General features: G+C 37.7%; 2 protein-coding genes across 6 annotated transcripts in view; one reads left to right on the top strand and one right to left on the bottom strand.

Annotated features, from left to right (window-relative positions):
* si:ch211-250c4.3 (uncharacterized protein LOC100535981 homolog) overlaps window positions 1-2529 on the top strand; it is a 32872-nt gene extending 30343 nt beyond the window's left edge. The window contains exons 7-8 of the mRNA XM_020626734.3: window positions 255-365; window positions 609-2529. Coding sequence (XP_020482390.2) covers window positions 255-357 — 103 coding nt within the window. The 3' untranslated portion in view covers window positions 358-365; window positions 609-2529. The remainder of the gene's footprint in view (window positions 1-254; window positions 366-608) is intronic.
* Window positions 2530-7828: 5299 nt separating this feature from the next.
* LOC109976085 (cGMP-dependent protein kinase 2) lies at window positions 7829-25944 on the bottom strand. Of its 5 annotated transcripts, none has more exons than XM_065959813.1 (20): window positions 25804-25944; window positions 24919-25102; window positions 23848-24210; window positions 21964-22130; window positions 21227-21340; window positions 19876-19981; window positions 18841-18904; window positions 18662-18739; window positions 17720-17814; window positions 16475-16543; window positions 16124-16222; window positions 15869-16016; window positions 14407-14543; window positions 13606-13695; window positions 12320-12461; window positions 12048-12211; window positions 11387-11509; window positions 10931-10993; window positions 10257-10323; window positions 7829-9591 (listed from the first exon to the last, which is right to left on the bottom strand). In XM_065959813.1, exons 2-20 carry the CDS (start codon window positions 25035-25037, stop codon window positions 9496-9498), a joined length of 2304 nt encoding a protein of 767 aa, XP_065815885.1. In that variant the 5' UTR covers window positions 25038-25102; window positions 25804-25944; the 3' UTR covers window positions 7829-9495. The 5 variants fall into 5 exon arrangements, 4 of the variants coding, with proteins under 4 accessions (XP_065815885.1, XP_020481952.1, XP_065815884.1 ...); XM_020626296.2 differs by having other exon boundaries at window positions 25800-25937; XM_065959812.1 differs by having other exon boundaries at window positions 24919-25145; window positions 25800-25926.
* Window positions 25945-26167: the final 223 nt, after the last annotated feature.

The raw sequence follows: 26167 nt of genomic DNA, 5'->3' as shown, positions 1-26167 counted from the left end.
GGAGGAGTGGGATCATTCCTGCATGGATTTAAGATGAGGCCTGGTGAGATATGGCTGCAGTCCAGGATTCATTAGAAAGAACAGCACCCTCCTGATGAGACATGCACGCTTGCCCGCTGCAGACTTTCCAACACTGTGGGAAAAAAGTACAATTAATGTTTTCTCACAGTGATGCAAACTGAGGAAGTGTTTCATAGATAAATCACTTATAATGTTTAAAGCTCTCAGTAATAAATGTCTCCCCTTCTTTACAGACCTGATCTGGAACCAGTGGAACCTGCTGTCAGGAACAGAAACAGGAACTCCATGATCACTTTGGGCCACCAAAGCAAACTGGACTTCCCTTGGCAACAATAATCATCCAGGTAGGTCAGACAATGTTTTTTTTAATGTTTCCTTAATTGTGCCAAACTAATAGTCCAGGAAGCTGATGCAACCTGGGAAGACAATAGAACGTAAAAAAAACTCCTAGGAGAACTTTTCAACATTAGACCGTGTTTACCTCTGGTGTCATTTACTCTCCATGAACTGTATGTGCTGGAGATCTTCATAAAGGTGCAGAGACAGACTGTTTCTAATCTCTGCTCTATGTCTTCTCCTCTGCTCAGATCACGGTGATAATGAGAAGGGGAGGACATCAGGAAGTTACACAGATGATGATAGAAGACTGGAAACAGAGACACAGAGAAGAAGAAGGAGGGGATGATGACGAAAGAAGAAACCAGAGGGAAATAAAGGAGAGGACTCTTGAATGAGGGATGTTCTGCATGTGAGGGAGGATACAAGATAAAGTGAGACTAACTGTGTGTATATAGTTTATGTACAAAAAGAAAAATAAGCCATGTTCTCAACAATGTTACTACATGTCTAAAAATCATCTACACTGTGACGTAATTTAACGGCATGATACATTTTCTGTTGATACCATTTACACTATATACATGTTTATGAAACATACACGTCTCATAACTTTTTTTTACTTTTTTTTACTGTGTTGTAAATATGTTAGAGACGAATGACAGACTGCTTGTACATTATGTCTGAGTTGTTGTGTAAGTGGAGTGAATGCAGAGATCATGTGTGTGAAGAGAGCCCGAGATAAACCCTACAGTATGTACAAAGCATACATCATGTTAACATGAGGGCTGAAGATAACACGGCAGATACCACAGCTTGCCTTAAAAGAGTACTTTAAAAATGTTTCATAAACTCTGACAATTGGAGGTGTCATAGGACTATTCTTTTTTTTTACATTACAAAAATACATTCAGTTTGGGTTTACATAAATGCAGAGCTATTGTTTAACATGTTATATGCTGTGATTTATCTTCTGAGACAGTCTCATGTTACTGAAAGTCTCTCATTTCACTCAAGGACTCATGAATAACGGTTAAAGAAAAGAGAATCACTGTTACCAAATCTGAAATCAAGGAGAGATTTTTTCCATTGTACTATAAATCTGAAACCAGTAAACCAACATTCATTCCCACCATTACACAACCATTGGTCATGTGTTTGGCAGTTGTTCTTTAGTGAGGGTTTGAGCTTTTATTGCAGCTAAGCTTTGTTTTATAATATTTTAAAACAACGAGTCTATCACTTTGAATCAGACCGCAAGCAACACCATGAAGACCAACAAGAGAGAACTCAAAAAAAGACAAAAAGTGGAAGTGCAAGATGCTTCCTTTTTAATAGCAAATAGACTTGAGCTTGTGTAGCGCTTTTCTAGTCTTCTGATTACTCAAAGCACTTTCACCGCAGGTCACACCCATTCACACCCTGATGGCAGAGCCGGCTATGTAAAGTGTCCATCAGTATTAACTAATCCATTCATACACATTGCCACACAGCAGCAGGAACAACTTGGGGTTAAGTGGACACATAGGACATGGAGCTGCAGGATCTTGGGATTAAACTCCGCCATTTTTGACAACCGACTCTACCACTGAGCCACAGCTGCCCCCAAAGACAATGCATCTTTAGCTTCTGACCAGCTAACACCACAACAGTCCAATTCCTCAATCATAGGTGGTAAACAAGCAGAAACCTTCAGAGTCGAAAAAATTAAGCCAATGTTGAGGTGCAAAAAACTGCAGTTCTTCAAGTCACCACTTGAGTCAGGCTGGGAAAAGCCATTGGTCAATGTGCGGTTGAGTAGACTGAAGGGTTGCACATTGTAGCTATCTGCCATCGTTCAGCTTCAAAGAAACCAGTGTGTGACATCACTGAGATATAGTCCATATTGTTTTGGTAATACTCAAGCAATATTTTTTTGTCTTAATGATACCAAGAGTTACTCCTTCATGTACTATTACATTGTACTCCAAAGAGGTAAATGTGATGACTTTACTTTTGTAAGTGGCTGCTCAGTCATTAAAGGGACGTATGTTGACAAGAAATGTTTTTTATGTAAATTAAAACTGATGTTTATCTGTAGGACATCAGACTACTGTACATGTACTGTATGCTGCAGTATGCATATTGCATCATACACAAATTTATTTTTCAAAATAAAATCAATGAAAAGTAGACATGTACATGTCATTGAATGTTAGATTAGTAGATTTTCCTACATTTTTGTGTTCATTTCATTCTTATCTTTACATTTCCACAATAGTTACTGTCCTCAAGCAACATGTCAACTATCATGACAATAAAGCGAATTCAATAAAACAGAATAAAATCACAAACACTGAGGCTAAAACAAACCAATACAAGGAGTCAGAGGTTACTCCCTCCTAATGAGTAAGTATATTAAGCTTCTTGTGAATATTAATGAATCTTCATTTGTTTAGCACCAATTGATAACAAATGTTTACAAAAAGCAGGTAAAAGACCTTACTCTTTGACCCAACATGATTCTATTATGAGCAATAAACAATATTTAACAAAGTTACAGTGGCAAGGAAAAACTTCTTTCTAGAAGCAGAAACCTCCAGAAAACCAGACCCATAATGAACAGTCATCTGTCCAAACTACGATGGGCTTGTAAATTATATATTACATATTTCTAAAATGAATGTACTACTTTGGGCATATTTTCGCACAAGAACTCACACCCTCTGTTACAATGCTAAACTTGCCATGTTAGTTCTTTTGTAGACACTAATACTTAGAAACAAATAATGCGTGACTTGCTTCAGGATAAATAGAAAACCAACCAACCAGCAAACAAACAATCAATCTAATTTGTGTTTCCATTACGTATTGTCATCTTTTACAAGTTCAGGGAGCTTTTCAATAATGAACAGTGATATTGTAAGACATGGTTACCTGCATATTGATTATATTTTATTAAGTAAAGAAGCTCTACATGGTCGACAGAAAGTGCAAATGCTGTTTTATGTTGACATGAACGACTATAATTACAGAGCTTTATGAATTCTGAGTGGCCTTTCTCAAAATATTTGACATAGAAAACATCTATGCTTTTCATAAACTGTACATTTAAACAACAGTAAAAACACACACAGTAAGGTCAATTTATGTTTGTGGCTCAGATCATGATTCAGGCTCGCTTTGCCTGTTGGTAACTGCTGTGAACACATGAAATGTTCCCCTGCCTTGAGCGGCCTCAGGTGGTGACAATAAGTAACTACAAACAAAAACCTTAATTTTTTAAGAAAAAAGGGTCTATTAAACGGTTGGAGCCTCACCTCTAAAGGAGCCCTTTAGGGCCCCACAGAGCTGCAGCCTTGTATCAACTGAGGCCAGGGCTTTGTTCAGGGGCAATGGAAGCTATGACGCATAGAAATGACAAGCACCTCTTCACTCAAAATATTATACGTGTAAATATTAACAGTCACCATTCATATTTCATTGACTGTTTTGTCACTGTTGTTAAGACTCTAAAATGATGTTGACACGAGCCATGTCTTATCACGTTTATTTATGTTGTTGTTAATGACTGAAACCACTGGAGGGAGCCTTCGTTTTTCCATCACAGAATCCAGAAATAACGTCAGTATTACAGTAACATCAGTGTTAACAGAGGAAGAAGGTATGTCTGATTTATACAGATTTAATTTTTTTTTTTTTAAGATTTATTTTTTGGCTTTCTGTGCCTTTGATGGAGTGACAGGACAGTGGATAGAGATGGAAATCAGGGAGAGAGAGAGTGGGGAACGATATTCAGGAAATGAGCCACAGGCCAGATTCAAACCCAGACTGCTCGCTTGGAAGACTACAGCCTCCATACGTGGGGCGTACCCCCAGCGCCACAACAGATTTAATTTTGACACAATAACTGATATCACAAATGATTTATAATAATATGTAGGTGGATAATTATGTGAAGTTATAACACCTATTCCACATGGGAAGTTTCTAAACTTCATAAAACTTTCTTAAAATAAAAGCAGCTATAAATTGTAGGGAGCTATTCAAAACATGTATTTAGTTTGTAAACTACAGCAGGTTTATGGCCATAAATCTGATCACAGCTCCATCAAAGCATCAATGGGATCAGGAAACAATGACTTTGCTGTTCATGATTAACAAACATTTTTCTGAAAACAAACTTAAAACCACAACAAGGATATTATGCAACATACATGTGTACATGTAAAGTCCTTCAGGTTGATAATTCTCCTTTATTCATCATTTGACAGTTAAACAACTGTCTTCAAGCTGCCATCCAGTGCAGACTGAAAAATCCTTGTTTGTAATTTTTGATTAATCAAGAGTAGTCTGCTCTGTCATGCCTGTCATTCCTAATCTTAAGTTACTTTTAACAGCTGAAGAGTCATTTTTATTGAAACTACCTTAAGTGGAAATGTATTTCATATTTCAACATTTTGTTTGATGCAGAGCCTTTCTTTATATATAAACATAAACATTCACCCCTGTGAGCTTTACACTTTTCCTTATGTATCCTCTATAACCTCATGATTTGAACTAAAAACAATCAGAAACCTCTGTGCAAAAGTTAAACTCTGAACAAACACTTTTATGTCTCACTCTGGAGTGAGATCAACAAGCAGACTGTTTGCCAGTATCCTCCTTCAGACAGAGAAGAGAAATGTGAGCGATGCATTCAAATTTGATAACCCACGGAATGATTACACCCACTGCTGCACATGCAGTAGAGGAAGAATATTGCAAAACTTTTTCTCAGCTCTAAATAATGGTCTGTTATTACAGTAAGTGTTCTTCAGAATGTCACCAAAGCAAAGCTATAAAACATTACATTAACATTGTTAGTAGCAGATGTTGTTCAAGCATGCCATGCGTGGTGGAAAAGTCAGCATAAAGAGCAAGGACCTAGGAAAAGAGACTAAATGAACAATATCATCGGGCTGTGAACATCGGATAAAAACCATCGACATAATCTGGTGAGACAGAGACCCTTTCTGAACAGATAAACCTATACTCCAATCCAATACTCACAATTAAAAAAATATATACAGAACTTTTAAAAACAAAACTAGAATATGTTCGACTGCATAGAAAGATGGATGAAACCACCGGAAGTCAAGCCAAAAGATTTAGAGCTCCCCCCATATTCTTGCTGCAGTATAGGTCATAAACCCTGCCTCCTATATGATAGCAGATGAGCCATGGATAAAACTTTAAATTAAAATACATGTTGAATACACTTTTGTCAAATCTGCAGTCATGATAGTAAGTCATTGTTTAAGCTGATTTCAATCCAGGTATTCATTATTCTTATGTACTTTAGCTTCAGATAATTTGTAGTGCGATAAAAAAAGCAGATGTTTTTTTTATTTTTATGGATAGCTTAAGTTAAATGTCTGCTTTGGTAAGCAGAAGGGCCAATTCATTGTCTCCATCTCCTAGGTACCTTCGAACTGACAGATCACCTATCACCATAGGTGTAGGAGACGTATCATCCATCAGTGTATGAACCAGGATAAAAAACGTTAAGGATTGCAATGAAGAAACTTTAATAGTACAAAAACAGATATGGTTTAAAGCTGTGTCAAGTTCGTTGTGTTTCAGTATAGTTCTATACATCACACAGGCTGATGCCCCCCCCTCCCATATGAGTATGCTTGCTTTCTCTAACTCTGTGCTCTGAGGAGTTCTGTCCTCTTTAAGTAGTCATTATAACCAATGGTTTCACTACATTAGACACTGGCATTAAAACTGTTGCCACTTAATGCCAATCATACCTCTGTGTTGTTGGAAGTCACCAACGTTGCCATGGCAATAGAGGATGGAGGAGCACTTGAGCTCAATCTGCCAGAGGGAAACGGATTGAGAGACAAACACAGAGCGCAGAGCAAACAACTTAAAGCCAGATCAGTTTCTTCTTCAATTATACACAGACATAAAAAAGAGCAGGAAGGGAATTCAATTGAACTCTCACAAACTCAAGTTGTATAATATAAGCTTTCAAATACATGAATACTGATGACTATTAGTATTTCCTGTGTCTAACTATTATAGATACATTGAGGAATAACTCCATTGATGTCACACATCAACATAAATGGACAAAGGAGGTACCACTCAGTCTGTAGACACTGTTGTATAATGTCAGATTGAGCTTGAGACAGACTCAGTGAAGCACATACTTTGATTCTTCCCTGATATAAAAAACATGAACAATGTGTTATTGTGTTTAAAATGCTTTCACTGTCTGTTCCTTTACACTCCAAATCCAATGTTTCCTACAGAAGATGAACATTTGTAATAACAGCTTACAAGTTTCCAGGTATACAGCTGGTCACGGTATTTTTCAACCAACTTTACCTGAATAGGTAATTTGATACCATATTTATCAAAAACCAGTGAGCTGCTTTTTAAAGGAGTCCAAGGTCCCCCACAAAAAAAACAACAACAACAACAACAGAATTTTACTTAAAAACATGCATCCATCATCCTGAAGCAAGTCATGCTTTATCTATACTAATTTTCCTATTCGGGGTCGCGGTTCGCGGGTGGCTGTCAGCTGTCGTTGATCGTCATTCAATCACAGGGCTGACAAATAGAGACAGACAACCAGCCACACTCACATTCACACTTGCAGGCAATGTAGTGTCAAAAATAAACCTAACGAGCATGTCTTTGGACTGTGGGAGGAAGTCGGAGAACCCAGAGAGAACCCACACATGCATGGGGAGAACATGCAAACTCCACACAGAGGCCCTGTCTGATGGGGATTTGAACCAGAAACCTTCTTGCTGTGAGGCAACAGCACTTTAAAACATAGTCTACAATTCCTTACTTCCAGGTTTACGTAGAGAAACAGCAACTTTTCTAGATTTGTGAGACATAGATACCAAGAACGATTTTTGAATTAATTACAGATGGGTTAAAAGGGCTAAATTGTCAAATAAACAGTATTGAGTAACAATGAGTACTGGCCCATTTTGAGCTCTGGCTCAGTTTACTGTGTTGGTCGTCTCTGTAGCCCTGAATATTTTTTGCCCCGGAAGTATCTCTAAATGACACATTTTATGTGACAGTATGAAATGTTTTTCTTCAAAGAATTATACTTTGTAAATCTTGTAAGCACATTATGATACATCATTAAAACTTCAAACTAAAACTCCGGTGTTTTGGAAAATTATGACTGATTTACAAATTGAAGCCATGACGTGCTTTATTGTGCCGCAGTTTAGACCAGAATGCCTCCTTAAAAAAAGTTATCATGATGTTGGAACATTACACTTTAACAGACAGAGCTTTGTGCAATAGGATGAGATAGACATTTAAAGGTTCAACCTGTTCAAGAAATTCATAGTAAAAACATTTTTTCCATGAATCAACAATATACTTTAAAGTTCATGCTAATGCTTGAGCATGAAGGCTTCATTGAAGAAAAACAAAACTATTGAAAGGAGTGAGTAACCATTAAGTTTTTTTAATACTTTATTGACTGGGAACCTATGAAGTTCAGTATGGAGAAACAATATTGAAGTTTGGGTTAAACAATGTCAACATCACTAATATTCTGCATAATGAATGTAATTATAACATTTTCACAGCAACCACAACAAATGATATACCAAATAGGTTTATCATAATCAGCATGGATCAACAGGTTTGTAAATTTGTCAGTTGACAGGTTTGATTCCAAAGTATTTTTATTAGATAAAGCTTGTGAGTAGACAGAACGAGACTGGATCATATTACAGTGCATCAGAGGCAGCTGTGGCTCAGTGGTAGAGTCCGTTGTCTTTCTACTTGAAGGTTGGGGGTTCAATCCCCAGCTCCTGTAGAACCATGTCCGATGTGTCTTTGAGTAACCCCAAGTTGCTTCTGCTGCTTCGTCGTCGTTGTGTGTGTTATTGGTATGAATGGATTAGTTAATACTGATGGACACTTCACATAGCAGCCTCTGCCATCAGTGTGTGAATGTGTGTGAAATGAATGGGTAGCTGTGTAAAAGTGCTCAGAGTTGTCAGAAGACTAAAAAAGGTGCCATACAAGCTCAAGTCCATTTTCCATTTACCAAGTGGACATAATAAAATGGACTACATTAGTACTCTTATCTAGATAAAAAATTACTACAATTAAGAAATGGAAAATATATTTCACAACATTAAAATGTTTTTCTATAAACTGGTACAGTCTTGTGTTACCAAATGTAGCCCTTTTCCACTGCATTGACCATATACAACCACACATAGCTTCTGCCTCTGTTTCATGATAATAATGGATCAAAACAGGCATAATGGAGCCAGACAAACTTGCAATGTGCTAAAATGTTCTTAAGTTCTTTTGGGCCAATTGCTGGCCCTGGTAGGTAAGATTGGGGAATTAACCTTGTGCACCAAATAGCACAAAAAAGACAGACTCTGTCTCACCACAGCACTTTCAGGGCATATATCAGGAATGTACATGCTTGTGGAAGATTTGGAAGATGATCACCATCACATAGCCACATATTAAAAGTCTGGGCTGAGTGTACAGTGAGGGCTCCTCCTACTTTGTGTTATACAGAAACTTCAGTGTTAATGATTTGAAACTGACTTGCAGTTGTACCTACAGAAGCCCTTTTTCATACCCAGAAGTAAACCCAGCTACCGTAAGGTTTTGGCAATATGTCTCTGCAGGAGAAAAGTTTCTTAAAGAGTATTTAAATTTTGCAGGATGACAATAACTTCCCTGAATGCAGGTCACCTGGGAGTGGCAGGGTTGCTTTTCTCTCAACTGGAAGGTCTGGGGTTTGATCCCCAGCTCCTGCATCCGCATTTCCGATGTGAAGTTGGGCAAGACACTTAACCAAAAGAAGCTCTTTCAAGCTGCAAGCTTGCTTCATTGGATGCATGTGAATGTGTATGAATGGGATTTGTCAATACTGATGGACACTTAATATAACAACCTCTATCATCAGTGTGTGAATGTGTATGACTTACGGTGCAAAAGCGCTTTGAGTAGTCAGAAGACTAGAAAGCTCAACTCCATTCACCATTACCTGTGCTGTCTCATTAATGGGGATGTGCTTCACTTGGAGTGACAGAGAAAAGCCAAAGAGGAGTTTGTTTTGCCAGGTCCTCTGTCCTTCCAACATGGACAGAGTCCTCAGAAGTCTTTATCCCAGCCGGACAGCTCATCAGGAGGCTCCTCTGTCTCAGGAGGAAAAATATCAAAATGACTGTGATCCAGCGGCCCCTTCAGCTGTGGACAAAGAAAATCATCATGAAATCATTACATTTGTCTGTATGGGGTCATTCTCAACATCCTCACTGGCAGAGCAGGATTTTCTTTTATCAGTGCACAGCCTCATCATGATAACAACTGGTAGAGCCACCAAATACCAAATACACTGAAAGTCTGAAAAGTCAGAAATCTCTATATGTTCTGTCAATGCAAAATGAACTGATTAACTTAAATGAAGGTATGATAATAATAAATAAGCTCCAAGCCAAACTTAACCACACCGACTTGTGTTTTTAGGTACTGTTCAGTTATTTAAGCCTAGATCTAACTGATAGCTATGAATCTGAATAAGACACAATGGGCATTTATAACTACTAATATGCAAACAGAAAGTATAGTCCACCTATATTTTTCTTAAACTCCCACATGTTTAAAATATCAGTATGAGGAAATGTAATAATTTTATTAATTGTCACATTGGATAACAATGTGCTTATTCTGTCTTTATTAGTAAAGAGTACTAATATTTTCTAGTTTTCCTTTCCTTTTGTTTTTGTTTTCATTTACTGTTCCTTTCTTTGTTTTTTTGTTTCATTGTTTTTTTCTCTCTGTGGAGAGTTTTCAAGTTTTCACTCCAGCATGCTGTCTGTACTTCTCTGAAGTTGGTCAACGGTCATACGCACTTCTCTCCTAAGTGGAGACAGCAGCTTGTGGCGCCTCAGACCCTCCCAGTTAAAGCCCTGGAACCATCTACAATATGAGGACACACAAAAAAATATTTTATTTGACACTGCAAAGATTCATTCTCCACTATTGCACATAAACAGATAGCATGATTACATGATTTTCACATATTCCTTATCCTGTGAACATTTGCACACTTGTGGAACAGTATGTACACCTCTTTTTTCACATTTCATGTACTTTATATTATATATATATTATATATAGTATAGTATAGTATATTTTGTATCATTTATCTTTCTTTTTAAAATTCTCCTTCTATATGTATTCACCACAAAACAACTCAATGGACAGGCCAATAGTTCTGGCTGTTGGGTTTTGAAAAGTTAATATTTACAGTCTATGGTGCCTGCTAACCAAATCTGCATCTTAGCCGGCTCATTTTAACAAGCAGCACACCCATACACTTCTATTTAGAACATCACCAGATAACATTATCAATAGAAAGTGCTTTGAGTGATCAGAAAACTAAATGTATGTTAAGTACAGTTAGGATTAGAACTAAAGTGGTCATATCAGTACTTTGGAGTTTTTTATAGTTTAAAACTTAAATTAAAGGGGAAAAAGGAACAGCTTAGAAAAAGGGCTGATTAAAAATAGAAAGTACACTTACTTGTGTTTTTTGATGTCAATGATGCCATTCTTTTTGTTTCCCAGCCTCTCTACTGGGTTGAGTCTGAAGGGGAAAAATACTATATTACTTTTCAAGGCTTGATAAACCTTGAGGTGTTCTGTTTGAAAACAAGCAGAGGGGAAACTAGCGCACAAACTAGATTAAATTAGTCTAAAACATTGCTTAATAAGCCATAGAGTAGCAGCACCACCACCAAACACAATTAGCTGCTGCCACATGTCTGATTACAGTATGACGAATATAAACAAACAACATCACTGTGACAGTTGTACTTAGCTCTGGTTTAACAACATTATAATAAAATTATCAGTTAACAACACTGCCTGGTCTGCTCCACACTACTTAATGCTAAATAATTCACTCATTATCTGTATAAATGAACAGCCACCAAGCTTTATTATCTCAGATCTGATTGCACTTTCTGATTCACCGTACTTGCAGAGTCTCCTGATGAGGTCATCTGGACGCTTGCCTATTCTCTTGGGGAAGTCCACCTTCTCAATGCCATGGAGGACCATGGTGTAAATCTTTATGGGGTCTGAGCCAGTAAAGGGTGGACTGAAGGACAAACAGGCCTTTACATTTCTTATTCATTGCAAAGATAAAAGTCCAGACAACACAGTTAAACAGCATGGTTGGTTATTTTCTCCAGATATAGTTTTTAATATTTTGATTGAAATTGTCTTAAGGTCCAGACAGAATTAGTAATTAATATGCTCTGAAAAAGGAACCAAGATAATCCATCATCTGTAGCAGTGGTAAGCCTGTACAACAGAATCAATAGTTCAAATACCTAACACAGACTGGGAAGTTTATGTATCTGACTGTGGAGCTAAATGACCATAAGGTGGTCCTCACTAGTACCTCACCCACAGGAAAAAGTTGTTTTTTTATTCAATGCTGTTAACCATTGGGTTACCTCAGGTGCAGTGTTTATACAGCGTATTGCTCATCCTCAATGTATTCCCTTGGTCATATTTGTTTAAACTGCTACGCTGATGACACTCTATTGTACATTCACATCACACCTGCCAATAACCTTTAAATTCCATCCAACCAGCCAAGACTGTGAAAAGCAGCCACTTTTCTTACTTACTTGCCAGTCAGCAGTTCGAATATGAGGATTCCTAAAGACCAGCAATCAGCTCCAAAGTCATGGCCTTTGCTCAGGATGACCTCTGGGGCCACATACTCTGGAGTACCACAAAAAGTCCAGGTCTTCTTTCCACGGCCAATTTTTTTAGCAAAGCCAAAGTCTGCCTGAGGAAAAGCAGATGAATAACAACATTTTTCATTAAGATAGATACAGAATAAATAACACTCATATGAAGTACATCAGTGCAACTAATATTTAGAAAAGTGGCTTACCATTTTGACATAGCCCTCAGCATCCAGTAGAAGGTTTTCAGGTTTGAGGTCTCTGTAGACGATGCCCATAGTGTGGAGGTAATCGAAAGCCTCTAAGACACAACCGGTACAGAACCTGGCTGTGGCATCATCAAAACAACTCCTGTCAGGTTACAAAGAGACCAACAATCACTAACATGATGTATTCAGTGCATCTACAAAGAGCAGACTAATCACAACTTAGGGTTCATTAATTGTATTTTCTTTTAAGGAAAAACCTTTAATTTCAAACTATCCCTGTTATTAATAGAATAAATAAATGCAGTTATAAACACTGACAGTCATGACAATGCTCAGCATAGTAAAGTCATAGCATGGACTAAACTGTTTGCTTTTTTGGTTTCTGCAAGGGGCAGTAAAATTATCTTTTTGAAATCGTAGCTATTGTTATTAATATTATTAGTTAATTTCATCTTCCGCTCGTGTTTCTGTGCTGTGGATTCTCCTCTTGACTCTGTTATTTCTTCAATTGGATTTTTATTTTGATGGACTTTTGTTAGGACATTTTAAAAAAGTAAGCTTTTGTTTTTGACTTTTGCATTTTTGTACATCTTTGGTTTAGTTATGCATGTGGGTCCTCCTCTTTGTTTTTGATACTCATGACTCAGAAAGTTTTTAAATTTGGCTAAACTACTTTGCATACCCCTCTAGAGTTTTAGCTAAAGTCAGGTGTAATTCACTCTGAATACCATTGTCTTGTCCTTTAGTCAAACTGAAAGACCTCTCTTGGATGTCACACAGTTTACTAATAAGTATCCCATACAAGGTTTGATAACAACTCACTTTGTAGCATTCCAGTGTGACATGTTAAGTGTACCATTTTTGTCTGCAGATCAATGGATGTATGATTAAGCTTCTACACTTACAGACAGTTCATCACTAATAACTATTATTGTTTAGTTTTAAAAGACCCCACACCTGAAATATAAACCAGCTTTTAAAGAAATTGCCAGATTCAACCCCTGCAGCATTGAACAGCTTCCAAAGCAATGCAAAGGTTCTATTAAGCTTTAAAGAGCGTGTGAAGAGCACGAGGAAATCAAGTCTTTGTTGGACAACAGCTTTTATTTACTCATGGATGTGTGAGTACACTGTTTGCAGTGGTTGGCAACAGACTAGAAACTTTCAACCTCAGATGCCAGTGAGACGTTTTCTTTTAAAGCGAGTACTTAAATCACTCCTTAAATATGAAGCCACATAGTTTCATTGGTAGTTTTCATGAATGTATCTAAAGGACCTACACTCACATGTCCCGCAGCACAGTCCACAGCTCTCCCCCAAGACACGCCTCCAGCAGCATGTAGACGTATTTGTCATCCCGAAATGTTCGGAATAATCTGAAACACAAATACAAGGGCCTCTTTGTTTGAGACTGTTCTGCACTAAATCACAGTTTGCCTATAGAGATGAAATGCTACAAATTAATGTTACCAATGCTTCAGCCTTTTGCATTAAAGACTTTAGATACAGGCTATATATCTCACCCTAAACTTTACAGCCAATACAGACCAGAATGTATATGATTTTTTAACACTTAGACCAATAGAAAAAACAAACCAGAGCATATAATAGCTCTGAACTGATAGGAAAGAAATCAAGTGAGTGGAGAACTGTTGTATAGTTGGAATTTACAGGAGTGCACTTCACATTTGAGCTGAACTTTTCTCTCGGACTGACAGTCAACAGACTGCTTGAACAAGGCTTTGTTCCTTAGAGTCACAGTCCAGATAAATCTCTGTGCAGTGGTCAGCAGCATTCTCACAGCAGGTTCCTTAGCAACTCCTCTGAGAAACCAACACACTGACCAGTCCCAGTTTTATCTGCTTGGTGAGAGTACAAGAGGTTTTGTGGATTGATCCTTTGGCTAAGTTACCCATTCTTTAACCTCTTTTGTTCAACATCTACATGCACCCACCAGAGAGGGTTATGAAAAAACACTAAATACCGGAACATAACATTGCAGAGTCACAATATGGTTCCTCATAAATACATATAATTGCTGTTTGTGGATTGAAGAAACCTGAATGTGTGTTTTGCGTGTCCCACACCTGATGATGAATACTGAGTTTGTTAGCTGAAGAATGTTTTTCTCAGAATAGATATGCTCCTGCTGTCTGGTGTCCACAATGTGCTTCTTCTTAATGCACTTCAGTGCAAATGCGATATCCTCCTCCTTCAGCTTCACCTTAGAAACAGAAAACAAGAGCTTACTGAGCAACGTCACTGAGAGATACTAGAAATATATATCATACTAAATATTACTATATAACACCAACTAAACATTGGCCATTAAATACTGATACTAGTCTACTAATTGTTGGAAGACAACTTCAGCCTGTTATCCACTAAATCAAGTTGCAATGCTTTCAACAATCTTTTTTACTTTGATTGATAACCCATCAAGTCGAGTTAAAAATGTCTCCTGGTAACCTCATTACTACTTGTCCCTCCGTACCAGAAACAATGTTTAAATAACACTGCAAATAGATCTTACACAAATCTTAATAAAATAAATATGAATACTAGTTTGGCCGAAGAAAAACATCAGCAGTCCAAGTAGATACAATACAATACGATATAAGAAACAAATTTGATATGTGCTATAAATGTGATTCGTTATGGTAAGGTTAGATTCTTTACTACATGGTATATACACTGAGTTATATGATACAATATGTTAGATACATGATATGATATAATACAATAACATACAGTATGATATGATACGATACTATGTGATCTGATGCTACAATATGACACAAAGACGATATGATACAATCCTACACAACACGACGAGACACGATATGATATGCTTCATTAAGATTTGACAAACTTTGTGGCCCCTGTAGGGACTTTGTGTGGGACTCAAATACTGCACCAAGTTAAGCTTAATGAGTATTAATGTTTTTTTTTTTTTAAACAAACACATGACACATTTTGAGAATTACTATTAGCTCTTGGTAACCTCAATATTGCTTGTATGTCTGTTCCAGAATTATTGTTGACATCACACTGAAATAGATCTTACCCAAAGATACATTTTTACGTTAGGATTTGGTATGACAATAAGTTCAGCTGTCCAGATCGATACAACACAATATGATACTAAAAGAAACATTCTGATTTAATGTGCTGTGATATAATGTGGTTCATCACAGCAAGGTAAAGTTCTACATGGTACTGTAGGGCAGTGGTTCTCAACTGATCGACCCAATAATGGGTCACAAAGCCGTTTTGAGTAGGTCGGGAATGTGGGCATTGATTTCTATTACATATATACAAAACTATAAAAATTTGTGTCTGAATCAGAAATACATTTGTGAATCTTATTTTTTTATTTGTGGATTTGTTTTACATTCATAAAGAATTAAATATATTTGTGTGTGCATTGAAATACATTTGTGAATCCTTCTGTGTGCATTCGTGAATATTGAGACTGATCTAACTCCATATAAAAAGGGCTGACTGATAAAATGTAATAGTAGTGATATTGTTGTTTCTGCAGCTCACCAGCTCCACTCGTCCAAATCCTCCCATGCCCAATGTAGCTATGATCTCAAGCTCCTGGAAAGGCTGTTGTGGGGGCAGCAGGCTGATCCTCTCCCTCAGCCTCCTCAGCTCCTGAGCCTCTGCAGAGTCAATCTGAGGTGAGTAAGGCCTACGCAAGGAACAACACAGGACAACAGTTACTAAGCAATTCTCACTATCAATCCTAGCAGGGATAATCTGCAAAAGATAACTTCAAGTGAACAAAGCAGCACTCACAGAGCATTTCTCCTCTCATCACACCTGGAGAGCTCTTCCACATATTCTTTGAGATAAGCCTGAAGCTCCTCATAAGTTCCCACCATTTGGTTGAAATTACTGATGGGAGTAAGAACAACTTCACTAGCAGATTAAAGCCTCCTTTATTTACGCCATTGGAATCATTTGTCACAGAAATGAAGGAATAATTTGCAATCACAACAGAAAGCAAAAAATATTTCAAATGTTTTCAAAATAAATCATCCATTATCATCAATTGTAAGTTAACCGTATAACACTTAACTAAAGTGTCTGTTACAGTGGTCAAACTGTGGTTACAACATGCCATTTAAACAACTTCCAGCTACTCACTCTCTGTCCACCACCAGGCAGTGTGTGTCGTTCTCACTGCAGATGATGTTTGCAGAACGCACATCCTCACTGCAAACAAACATGTACAGTTCAGTCAACCACACACAGCCCAAAACTGTACAAAATATGTACACACACTCATTTATGCAGTGTGATGAGGCATGTCTTTGTCAGAACACAAGTGATTGAACATCCCACAGCATCAAGCGGAATCGAACATACTGATGGTGAGTGTGTTCATGTCACATAGCTGTGTTATATGTACTGCTGCTGGCTGTGGGTTGAAGGCACAGTATGTTCTGAATGTCCTGGAGTACATTTAGTAAAATCCCACAACAGAGATCCAGCTGTTACAAATGTTCTGTTGTCTCTTTATTCAGTCACAAAATATAGTCAAGTCAAGGAATCTAATTCTATGGAAACATGTTGGTTATCTAGCTCAATTGCAAGATAATCATTTAATGTAAGCCAAACTCAAGGCTTCAAAAGGGTATTTGACAAACTTATGAGTGGTCAAGGATTGCAACATACATTATGTATACAGTGTATGGTTGTGTCTTCAAGTCAAAGCACACTGGACAAGCCAGTGCACCACATTAACTGTTATTCATTCATCTTTGTAAATGTATGTTCAAGAACAAATAAAATAGTTAAAGGTAAGATATCATGCAAAATACACTCCACCATGTTTTCAAGCACTAATATGTGTCCCTTGTCAATCTACAAACCCCCTAATTATGAGAAAATGACATCCTCAACATCTTTTCCCTGCTCCACTAGTCAAAAAATGTGTGCTCAAACAGGCTATTTGAAGTGGGAGGGGTTACTTCCCTTTGTGATGTCACAAAGGGAAGTAACCCCTCCCCAGGTTGGTGACACTCCCATAGTTAGGTGTTTGTTCTCACCCTCTGTGTTTGCCTTCTCACCTTAAACATTTGGACATTTGTGGTGCTGAGCCACCCAAACCCTTCCAGAGAGGGGTGTGGTCAGACACAGCTCATTGCATTTAAAGCTACAGAAACAGCCTGTTCTGAGCAGGGCTGGAGAAGAGGGGTTTATAGGCATGATCAAATACATGATCAGAGTGGATTTAAGAAACTGAAAATAATTGTTTTGGGGAGCTCTGAGACTCATTTAAACTTTTTGAAAGGATTATAATATGTGGCCTGTACATATCAATGTTATATCTTGGATTTAAAATTCCTATGCTGTATCCTTAGTCATGAATGGAGTTGTGGTTTGTACCTGATCAGAGCTTTCTCTCCAAAATAGTCTCCAACTCCCAAAGTCTTGATTTCCTGTGGTTCAGCAAACCCCTCTGTGCTCTGAGTGACAATGACCTACAGACAGAAAGCAATAATAGGTGAACACTTACAACCTTTCTTTAACTAATAAGTAAGCCATAACCTAATGATGTGTAGCACAGAAAATGTTGAGGTTACATCAGGAGAGATCCTGTCAGGATAGAGCCCTTCAGGATGTCTGGTGAATTCAAACAATAAATACATTTATGCTGCTCTGCCTCATGTGAAACCTCAAACTGCAAATTCTTCAGTATACAAGTGTAGTCTGTAAATCACCCCTAAAAAAAAATACTGAGCTATGATTGAAAATGCACAAGGCTGAATTTTTGCTGTATCCCATTTAAGTTTCAACAGATCAAAGTCACAGACTGTGGGGTAGCAGATTGATTCACAAATTAACTGTAGTATCTACATTGCGGACGTGAGGTCTATAAACAGTTGGTTGCAACAAATTGCTTTTCAGTCAGTCACCTGTTTCAAATAATTTTAATATGTGTAGGTTATGCTGATGTAGCGTGTAGAACATTTACCTGATGATAAAACTATACAGAAACCAAAAGTAAAACACATTATGTGAATCTAACTTTTGAAATAATGTCTCCTGTTTGGTCCAGGTACTTCATGGACAACGCCAAGACTACCAGAAAACAATGATTTGACCTTTTTATGATAAATTGAAAACATATTTGATAAGATTTAATGATTGATCGGGTCATTTTTCACCTTAATTGGGCTGAGCAAACCTTCCTACCCATTCTTGGTTTGGTTATCACATAGTTAACACAAATCTGCTCCAAAGCCTTAATACTCAGGAATGTTAGACTATTTAGAAATGTCAAACCTCTGATATAGCATGTTTGTAAAGATTGTTTGGATATCTCACCTCTCCATTGGCGATGATAAAAAACGTGTTCCCTTCTTCACCTTCTCGAATAATATACTCCCCTTTTTCAAAACAGTCCTGCAAACACAACAGGTCAGTCAATATATTTTCCTCTTTCGTAATCTGAATTGAAATTAAGTCAGAGCAGGAAAAATAACTGGTAAGAGACACTTTCTTACCACTTCTAGACAATCAACAATCCTGGCCAGTTTCTCTTCAGGCAGTCCTCTCAGCAGAGATACACTTCACAAGAAGAAAAACACACACTCATTGAAGCTGTCGGGATTGGTTACACGAAGAGCAAAAGAAGAAACTCAAACTCGTTCTGGCTCAATTCAGCTACTACATTAAAGACCATATTTTCCTGAGATGTCTTATCTAATAACAACGAATAATTATATATATAACTATTGTTAAAACTTAATGCATAGTTCTCTTTATTTACTCAATAGATTCTTTATTTACTCAATAGATTCTCAATTCTGTAAGAAAAATGATCTACAGAATACACTTAGGCCTATTATTAAAATCAGAACAACTTGTCTTTGTTTAACTCAAATATGGGTTAATTTAAGGCTATGTGTAAAACAAGTAATGGCTTGAAAAGATTCCTTCAAGTGAAACAAATCCACAGTTTTCAGACTTTAAGGCAGTTTGTTGAGATAATGCACAACAACCAATTTTTCCTGACAGTTTATCAACCTAGACATTTTCCTGGTCTGCATGCTCGTCATTAAGATTTTAGCTGTAGGAACAAGATATAGAAACTCAAACCTCAGTGAAACCTGCACTTATACCATTTAGCACTAGCCCACCAAGCATACAAGAGTACCTTTCTGCCCTTCTCACTGAGCATTCAGTATCTAGTGGCATTTTAGTTTTAGTTCTTATTTGTCACTTTATATCCTGACCCTAAATGTTTTGGTTGTTGAAAAGGGAAATCCTATGAACAATAATAAAGATCTAAATAACTAAATGTTAACTTCCATATCACAAGATGTAACCACATGATGGCTCAATGATTGTCAACATTAACATAGTCTAAATCCAGCCCATCAATGAAAATATTTATATTGATGCCTTTAAACAACAGCTTATGTACTGCATTGACTAAATCCCTTTTTTTGAATCAGGAATATAATGGTAACCTCAGTGGACATTGGTTTGTTTGTAGTTCAGAGAAGGCACATAGAGACTTCTGTGTGAGCGTTTACCTGCGCAAAAAGCTGAAGTACTCTTCATGTCGGGCCTGTGTGGTCCTCATCATGATGGTCTGAAAAGTCTGACGGTCCAGAGCCCAGATGTGAGACTGGGACACAGCTGGATGAGAGCGGAACAATTAACAACTCATTAGCCACATTGTTTTATCACTAAGGAGAAGAGTGAGGGGTCCTTCTTAATGCACTGGGTTATGTCATGGTGAGGAGATACATGTGTTTCCCTTCCTCATAAATCACATGAAATTGTAAGAAAAAATAATTGGATTAGGTTTAAAAAAAAATCTCCATTCTGTTAAAAAAAATACATTTTGGTTCTTCTGCATACATAACATCACCACCGTATGAAATTGCTGGACTGGACTAGCTTGTATGTTTTTATCAGAGATATAATTAAACTTTTTTTTTTTAAAAGGTGTGCTGTAATAAAAATACTTAAATAAGAGTATTTATACCAAACTCATGCCATGGACAACTTGGGCATGTAGGTGAACTTAGCAGTATGTTAGGATTCAAAATGAAACCCATTTATCTTTAGTATGCATTTTATTGTTTTAGGTAACAACATTTTGAATGAAGTTTTTCCCTTTCAGTAGCCATTTTAAAGAAAAGGTTTTTTTTTAATAATGATTTGATAGTTTTAGTACAGTCACACAATTTTATGTGTTTAATGATAAGGGAAGCAACCTTTATATTTAGCTTAGTTTCTTCTCGGCCTACTGAATGTGTGAGACACTTTATATTGTTCAGAAGCAGCTGCAGCATTATAATAAATTCTTACCACTTTGCATGTGGGGAAAATGATTTGTAAGCAATAACCATATTCTGTACGTTATACACATTTGGGCGGTTGTGGCTCAGAGTCGATTGGTCTTTTAACTGGAAGGTATACAGGGTTTCGAATCCCCAGCTCCTGCAGTCATGTCCAAGTGTCCTTAAGCAAGGCAATACACCCCAAGTTGCACCTGCTGCTGCATCATTGTGAATCTGTATGACTGAGATTAGTTAAGACTGATGGACACTTTACATAGCAGCCTCTGACATCAGTGGGTTAACATGGTTTGAAAAGGGGAATTTGATCTGCGGTGTAAAATGAGCTTTGAGTAGTCAGAAGACTAGAAAAGTATCAAATATATATTTAACGTTGCCCTTTGAGAATTATCATCTGCTCATGCACCATACAGTGGGTAGGTGTGTTACACATGATATGGACATGCTTGTCAAACACAATACATTTGACACACAAGCTCCAGGGAGTGTATGCATGTATTTAATCCCAGAGGTGATACATGTGAAGAACCATGACTGAGTTTACCTTGGATAAGAAAAATAGCTTTTTTTTACTCACATTTAATTGTTGCTGTTCTCTTACAGTTGTACAGGATGGCCAGTTCTCCGAATGCTGTGCCAGGCCGCATCTCCCCCAAAAGCTTCCCATTCTGGATAACCTCTAGCAAGCCCTCTACAGTGAGGAAAACACAGACACGCTTTAAAGTAACTTTAATGTTGTGGTAAAAATGAAAATTATTCTTATTTTTGTACAATATCAACTGTTCCCTGATCTATCTGTCTAAACTTGGCCCCCCTTTGGCTCTCAACAAACCAATAGTGACTTTTGAAAAACCTGAGTGGATTAGAGTCCATGGTTCTGGAAGGCAATCCAATTTTGTTTTTTCTGTCAAATTGTGTATTTTTTATTTGTCTTAGATTTTCTACCAGACAGTAGCCCTCGCAGTAGTTGTCACAAAGAGGCCCTTCCTATAGGTGTGTAACTTGCATCCATACTGCGTACCTTGTGCTACTAATTACCCAGTACCTTTAATTGCTTCAATCAAAGCCTTTTGATACTTCTAAATGTAAAATATACAAACACTTCAACTGTAACTTAAAACTACATTAACATACAGCTTAATTTGATCCTGCTAATCACATGCTAAAGACTTTTGCAAAGTGCTATTTGGGTTGAATTTGCTCATTCCACCATCCAAAATGATTTTTTTCAAAATCTAGTTGCTATAGGCCTACTTACAAGCATTTTAACATGTAATGAAAATGACATTACGCTACACATTGTGCTGAGCTGACCTGCAAGGACATAGAGGTAGTTTCCAGGTTCCCCCTCTTGGATGACCAACTGGCCCTCAGTGTAGACCTTCTCATACATACAGTCAACCATCTCCCTCATGTGCTGAGCCTCCAGCTTCTTAAGGAAGTCATTTTTCATGATTGCACTGTTGATGAGTTTCTTGGTGCTGAGATGGAGAGAGGAAACAGAAACAAAGAGTGACAAAGTCAAATAAAGTCAATTAGCCTGTTTATGCTCTAGAGCCCGACCGATTAATCGGCCAATATTAACTTATCCAATGACTATTTTATCTTAGATATGTGCAGATATTACCAGATTTATTCACTGTTCAAATGTCATTTTATTTGAGTATCATTGTATTACACTAGCAGTTCTCGTTCTGGCTGTCACCAACAGAGTGTGCTATACAGATAACAACAAGCATCATCACATTTCAGAGTGTCAAGTGTGATTTACGTACATGGGCAGTTACTTTCTAGTTGAGTGACCATCTCGTCTTCATTATAAATCTTTTTCACAAGCGTTTGATAACTCCATTTAAGGGATCAACGCAATAAATGTGTCTATCTAAATCTATTTAGCTCTACAGATTGAACATGTCATAGATAGATATCGGTCAATTTATCGGTATCAGATTTTTTTCTCCCCCAAATATCGATATCTGTATATTTGCCCCAAAAATCTCATATCGGTTGGGCCCTAATATGCACCTAAATTGGACTAAAAAAATGACTTTCTTATTATTAAGGTTAAATGCCTGTTTGAAATAAAAAGAAGAATCATATTTTCTCTGTGTTCAGATTAAAGAGCATTAGTTGTTGTTACTGCAGACCTCTCCTAGTCATTTATCATACTCTGAATTTGATACTGGAATTAGCTTCATTTTTCAAAAACATATCTGTTACTATATCAGCGTTGGTTCTCAACAGTTTTAATCAGACATTGCCACTAGACTGATAAAGCTTTGCATATCTGGATCCTAGGTTAGACCACTGCATTAATTGTGCAGTTTCATTTTATTTGCAGATTCCCTTGAGACTGTTTTTTGTGAATCACTGATTAGCACATCACACGGATAATTTTCTCTAGCATTCAGTGAAGTAGCGAGCTGAATGGATCTTAGAGTAGTGGGCAAGGGAGGCAGCAGAGGTTGTGTAATTGAAGCCCATAATGACCCACCCCCTGCATTTTGATTCTGAGGCCTTTTGTTTCCCTCCATTTCTGTTATGCTGCCATGCTAATAGAGCCTTTTAGATGTCGGTGATATTACAAAGGCTCCGCAGTGCTCTCCCGTCCTCCTGCCAATGATATCTATGGGTAGAACATGGTTAATCCAACTGTTTAAACAATGCAACAGTTGTCATATATTTGACACAATTGAAGAACTTGGTGTATTTAATTAAGGTTAAATATATCCCCCTATTAAAACGGATGTATTTCTTTGTATTTTTTTAATTCCCAGCAGACTGATTTGTTTACTGCTGGGATCATATTATCACCAGCAAGTAAGGCTACAGCAGTGAGCTCAGTCAAGCAGCAAAGATGAGAGGAGAGGAGACGTCTGGCACTTCCAGGCAGGGGTGTCTTGTCAATTCTTAAAACTGAAAGAGCTTCTGGCACATTTTGCAATGTCACTCCACTCTTACTCTGTCTGACATTTCCTACTGTATATCATAATTTTATGATATTCTCAACCTCAGAAAACGGATTGTTAGACCAAATTAAGAACGTGTGGACATTAGATCCCAGAGGTTGATATATTTTTGTGCGAAATCAATCAATGGCCTGGAATGAACATGTTTAGCTTTAGTCACTTTCAAGTCTACAGAGTCTGTGTTTCTCATTCAAAGCATACATTTCTGACCGGTTTTCTCTTAACTTACCCTGAATCTTTACGGATGGTCTTGGCGATGGAGATGCTTGTCGCCCTGCCCCCGCCACAGAAGTTTTCTGAGGTGGGTTCAGCAGAGACGCCCTCTTTTGCTTTGAGCCTGCGGTGGACCTCCACAGCTACCTTGTGGAAGCGGTTTGACCCCTGGTTGATGACACTGAAACGTCGGTGGCTGTGGCGACACAAGGCTGGCGAGGAGCAGCACAGGCTGTTGTAGCCAATAGCATCCTGGAGCTTGTCAATCTGGGAGATCTTGGCCTCCAGTTCCCTCTGGAGATTCCATAACTGAATCTCTTGGGCTCTGAATTCTTGGTTCCGATGTGCCAGCTCTGCCTCCAGGTGAGTAATCCTCATCCTGAGTAAAAGAATGTGTTTAATCTAATATGAAAAGACAAATATCCAGATGTTGACCTGAGTTTATATCAACTCTTTGAAATAATAAAACTCTTCTTTCTCAGATTGAAAATATATTGGATGTAGTCCTTAATAAAAAAAAAAACATCATTCCCTACAACACAGTTCCCATGTTCACTCACAAACCTCCAACACGGTAAGGTGGCGGTTCACCACCTTGTAATCTCCCAACTGTTTCAGAGAGTTCACATTCTCTGCCCATTCCTAACCCAACTCGGCCCACGTCCACAGCTAAGTGTACAGAATAGAGATACACTCACACAGATAGATCACCGCTTAGAAATGACAAACAGCTGCTCGGGGGAACCAGCAGAAAATTTATAAAATTGTCAGTATCAAAGTGTTTTAATCTGTGTTTTTAGGGATCCTAATACTAAATACACTGCTTTAAAAAAGACTATAACCTATTACATGCTTTTGTGCATATCTGAACAGATTTCTATCATTCAAACAGCTTAAAACTTAAATTATTAAAGCGAAAAAGATGTAGTTTAGTAGGGCTCTGGTCCATAAATACAGTTACTAAGAGGGTCAGTCAGGCTTGATTTTTTGGGCCCAATCTGTGCTCTAGTGTAGGACTCACAGTTAGGTATAGGTAGGCTACTCAATTAACAATACGTTTTCCACCATGGTGTCATGAGCTTCTAACCTGAGTTCTGTCTCCAGGCCAGTAGGGTCCAGGTGGATGGAGGCCAGGCAGCTGTTCTCCTCAGCCTTTGGGGCTTTTATTGAACCGTTGCCCATGGCCAGGCATTGGCTGGCCACCATAGGAAAAGCCCTCAGGTCAAACTCACAGCAGTGAAGGCGTCCTTATCTTCTTTTATACCTCCAGTCTTCAGTGCAAACATATGTTATGGATAAAAATGACCAATAGGCCTACTCATCAATTAATAATGGCTCAGGATGAACACGTTGGCAGCTTCTACTTCTTACAGTGTTTTCTTTGATCAGCCTATGCTACTACAAACTCAGTGCTCATTGACAAAAAAAGCATTAAGCTATAGATCATATAGCTAAGACACTGCTGTCAAAGTGATGAGGCAACTCATTGTAGCTGAAAAACTCACCTGCACCATCTGTTGGTTAAATAATTGGGACATTTAGCTTACAGAAAAAAAATCACTTTAGATTAGACTCAAGATTACCACATATCGTATTATAAAATAAGGACATATGGCTTTATAAAATGGGCAAATGGGTTTTTATTTCTGTTGTTATCATCTGCCATAACTGTAACAATACTCAGGTTAATGTATTAGTGTTGCTAAGCTTCTCAAATAAACAAAATCTATCAATCTACATCATCTGACTGCCTTTTTTTTTTTATTTATTTTTTTTACTTTTGATCAAATCATCTCTTAATCATTTCATCAACAAAACTAGCTATGCATACACATATACACCATCCTGGCAAGTTTATCATATTGGCCATAAGCCCAAGTCCCAATCCAGGTTTTTGAGGAATGCAGCCTTCAGTTTAACCAAAATTCATTGTCTACTTAGGAAGAAATAGAATTATGCATTACTTACTCACAGAGCTGCTAGGAAAGGTGTTGAAAATGATTATCTTGATGCTGTAAAGGACCGACTCACTGTTGCATCCTTCCACTATAAATCAGCGGAGTCTTATTTGGTTGCAGTCGAGAAGCACACTGACATCCATCTGAACTGGAAGAGCTCCTGCACCGTTCTCAATTGTGTCAACAAGTGGATCTTCTGATAATGTGGAAGTATCTGGCGACCCCTGGTGGTCTTGTGGTGTATGACACAATGAGAGCGTGTGTGTGTATGTGTGTGTGTGTGTGTGTGTGTGTGTGTGTGTGTGTGTGTGTGTGTGTGTGTGTGTGTGTGTGTGTGTGTGGGGGGGGGTGTTAACAAATTTAACAAATTTAACAAAT

The sequence above is a fragment of the Labrus bergylta genome, chromosome 10 (genome assembly GCF_963930695.1).
Source record: "Labrus bergylta chromosome 10, fLabBer1.1, whole genome shotgun sequence".
Lineage (NCBI taxonomy): Eukaryota > Metazoa > Chordata > Actinopteri > Labriformes > Labridae > Labrus > Labrus bergylta.
Note: the sequence above shows the minus strand (reverse complement) of the source record. Positions and strands in the feature narration are given on the sequence as shown.

Excerpts from the sequence above, each read along its gene's own strand:
- LOC109976085 (XM_065959813.1), bottom strand. The coding sequence starts at position 25,037 with ATGGTGGCCAGCCAATGCCTGGCCATGGGCAACGGTTCAATAAAAGCC. Across the intron at positions 22,131-23,847 it reads ACCATCCGTAAAGATTCAGG|CACCAAGAAACTCATCAACA; the intron begins GTAAGTTAAGAG and ends TCTCCATCTCAG. Across the intron at positions 16,017-16,123 it reads GATGAGAGGAGAAATGCTCT|GCCTTACTCACCTCAGATTG; the intron begins GTGAGTGCTGCT and ends TTCCTTGCGTAG.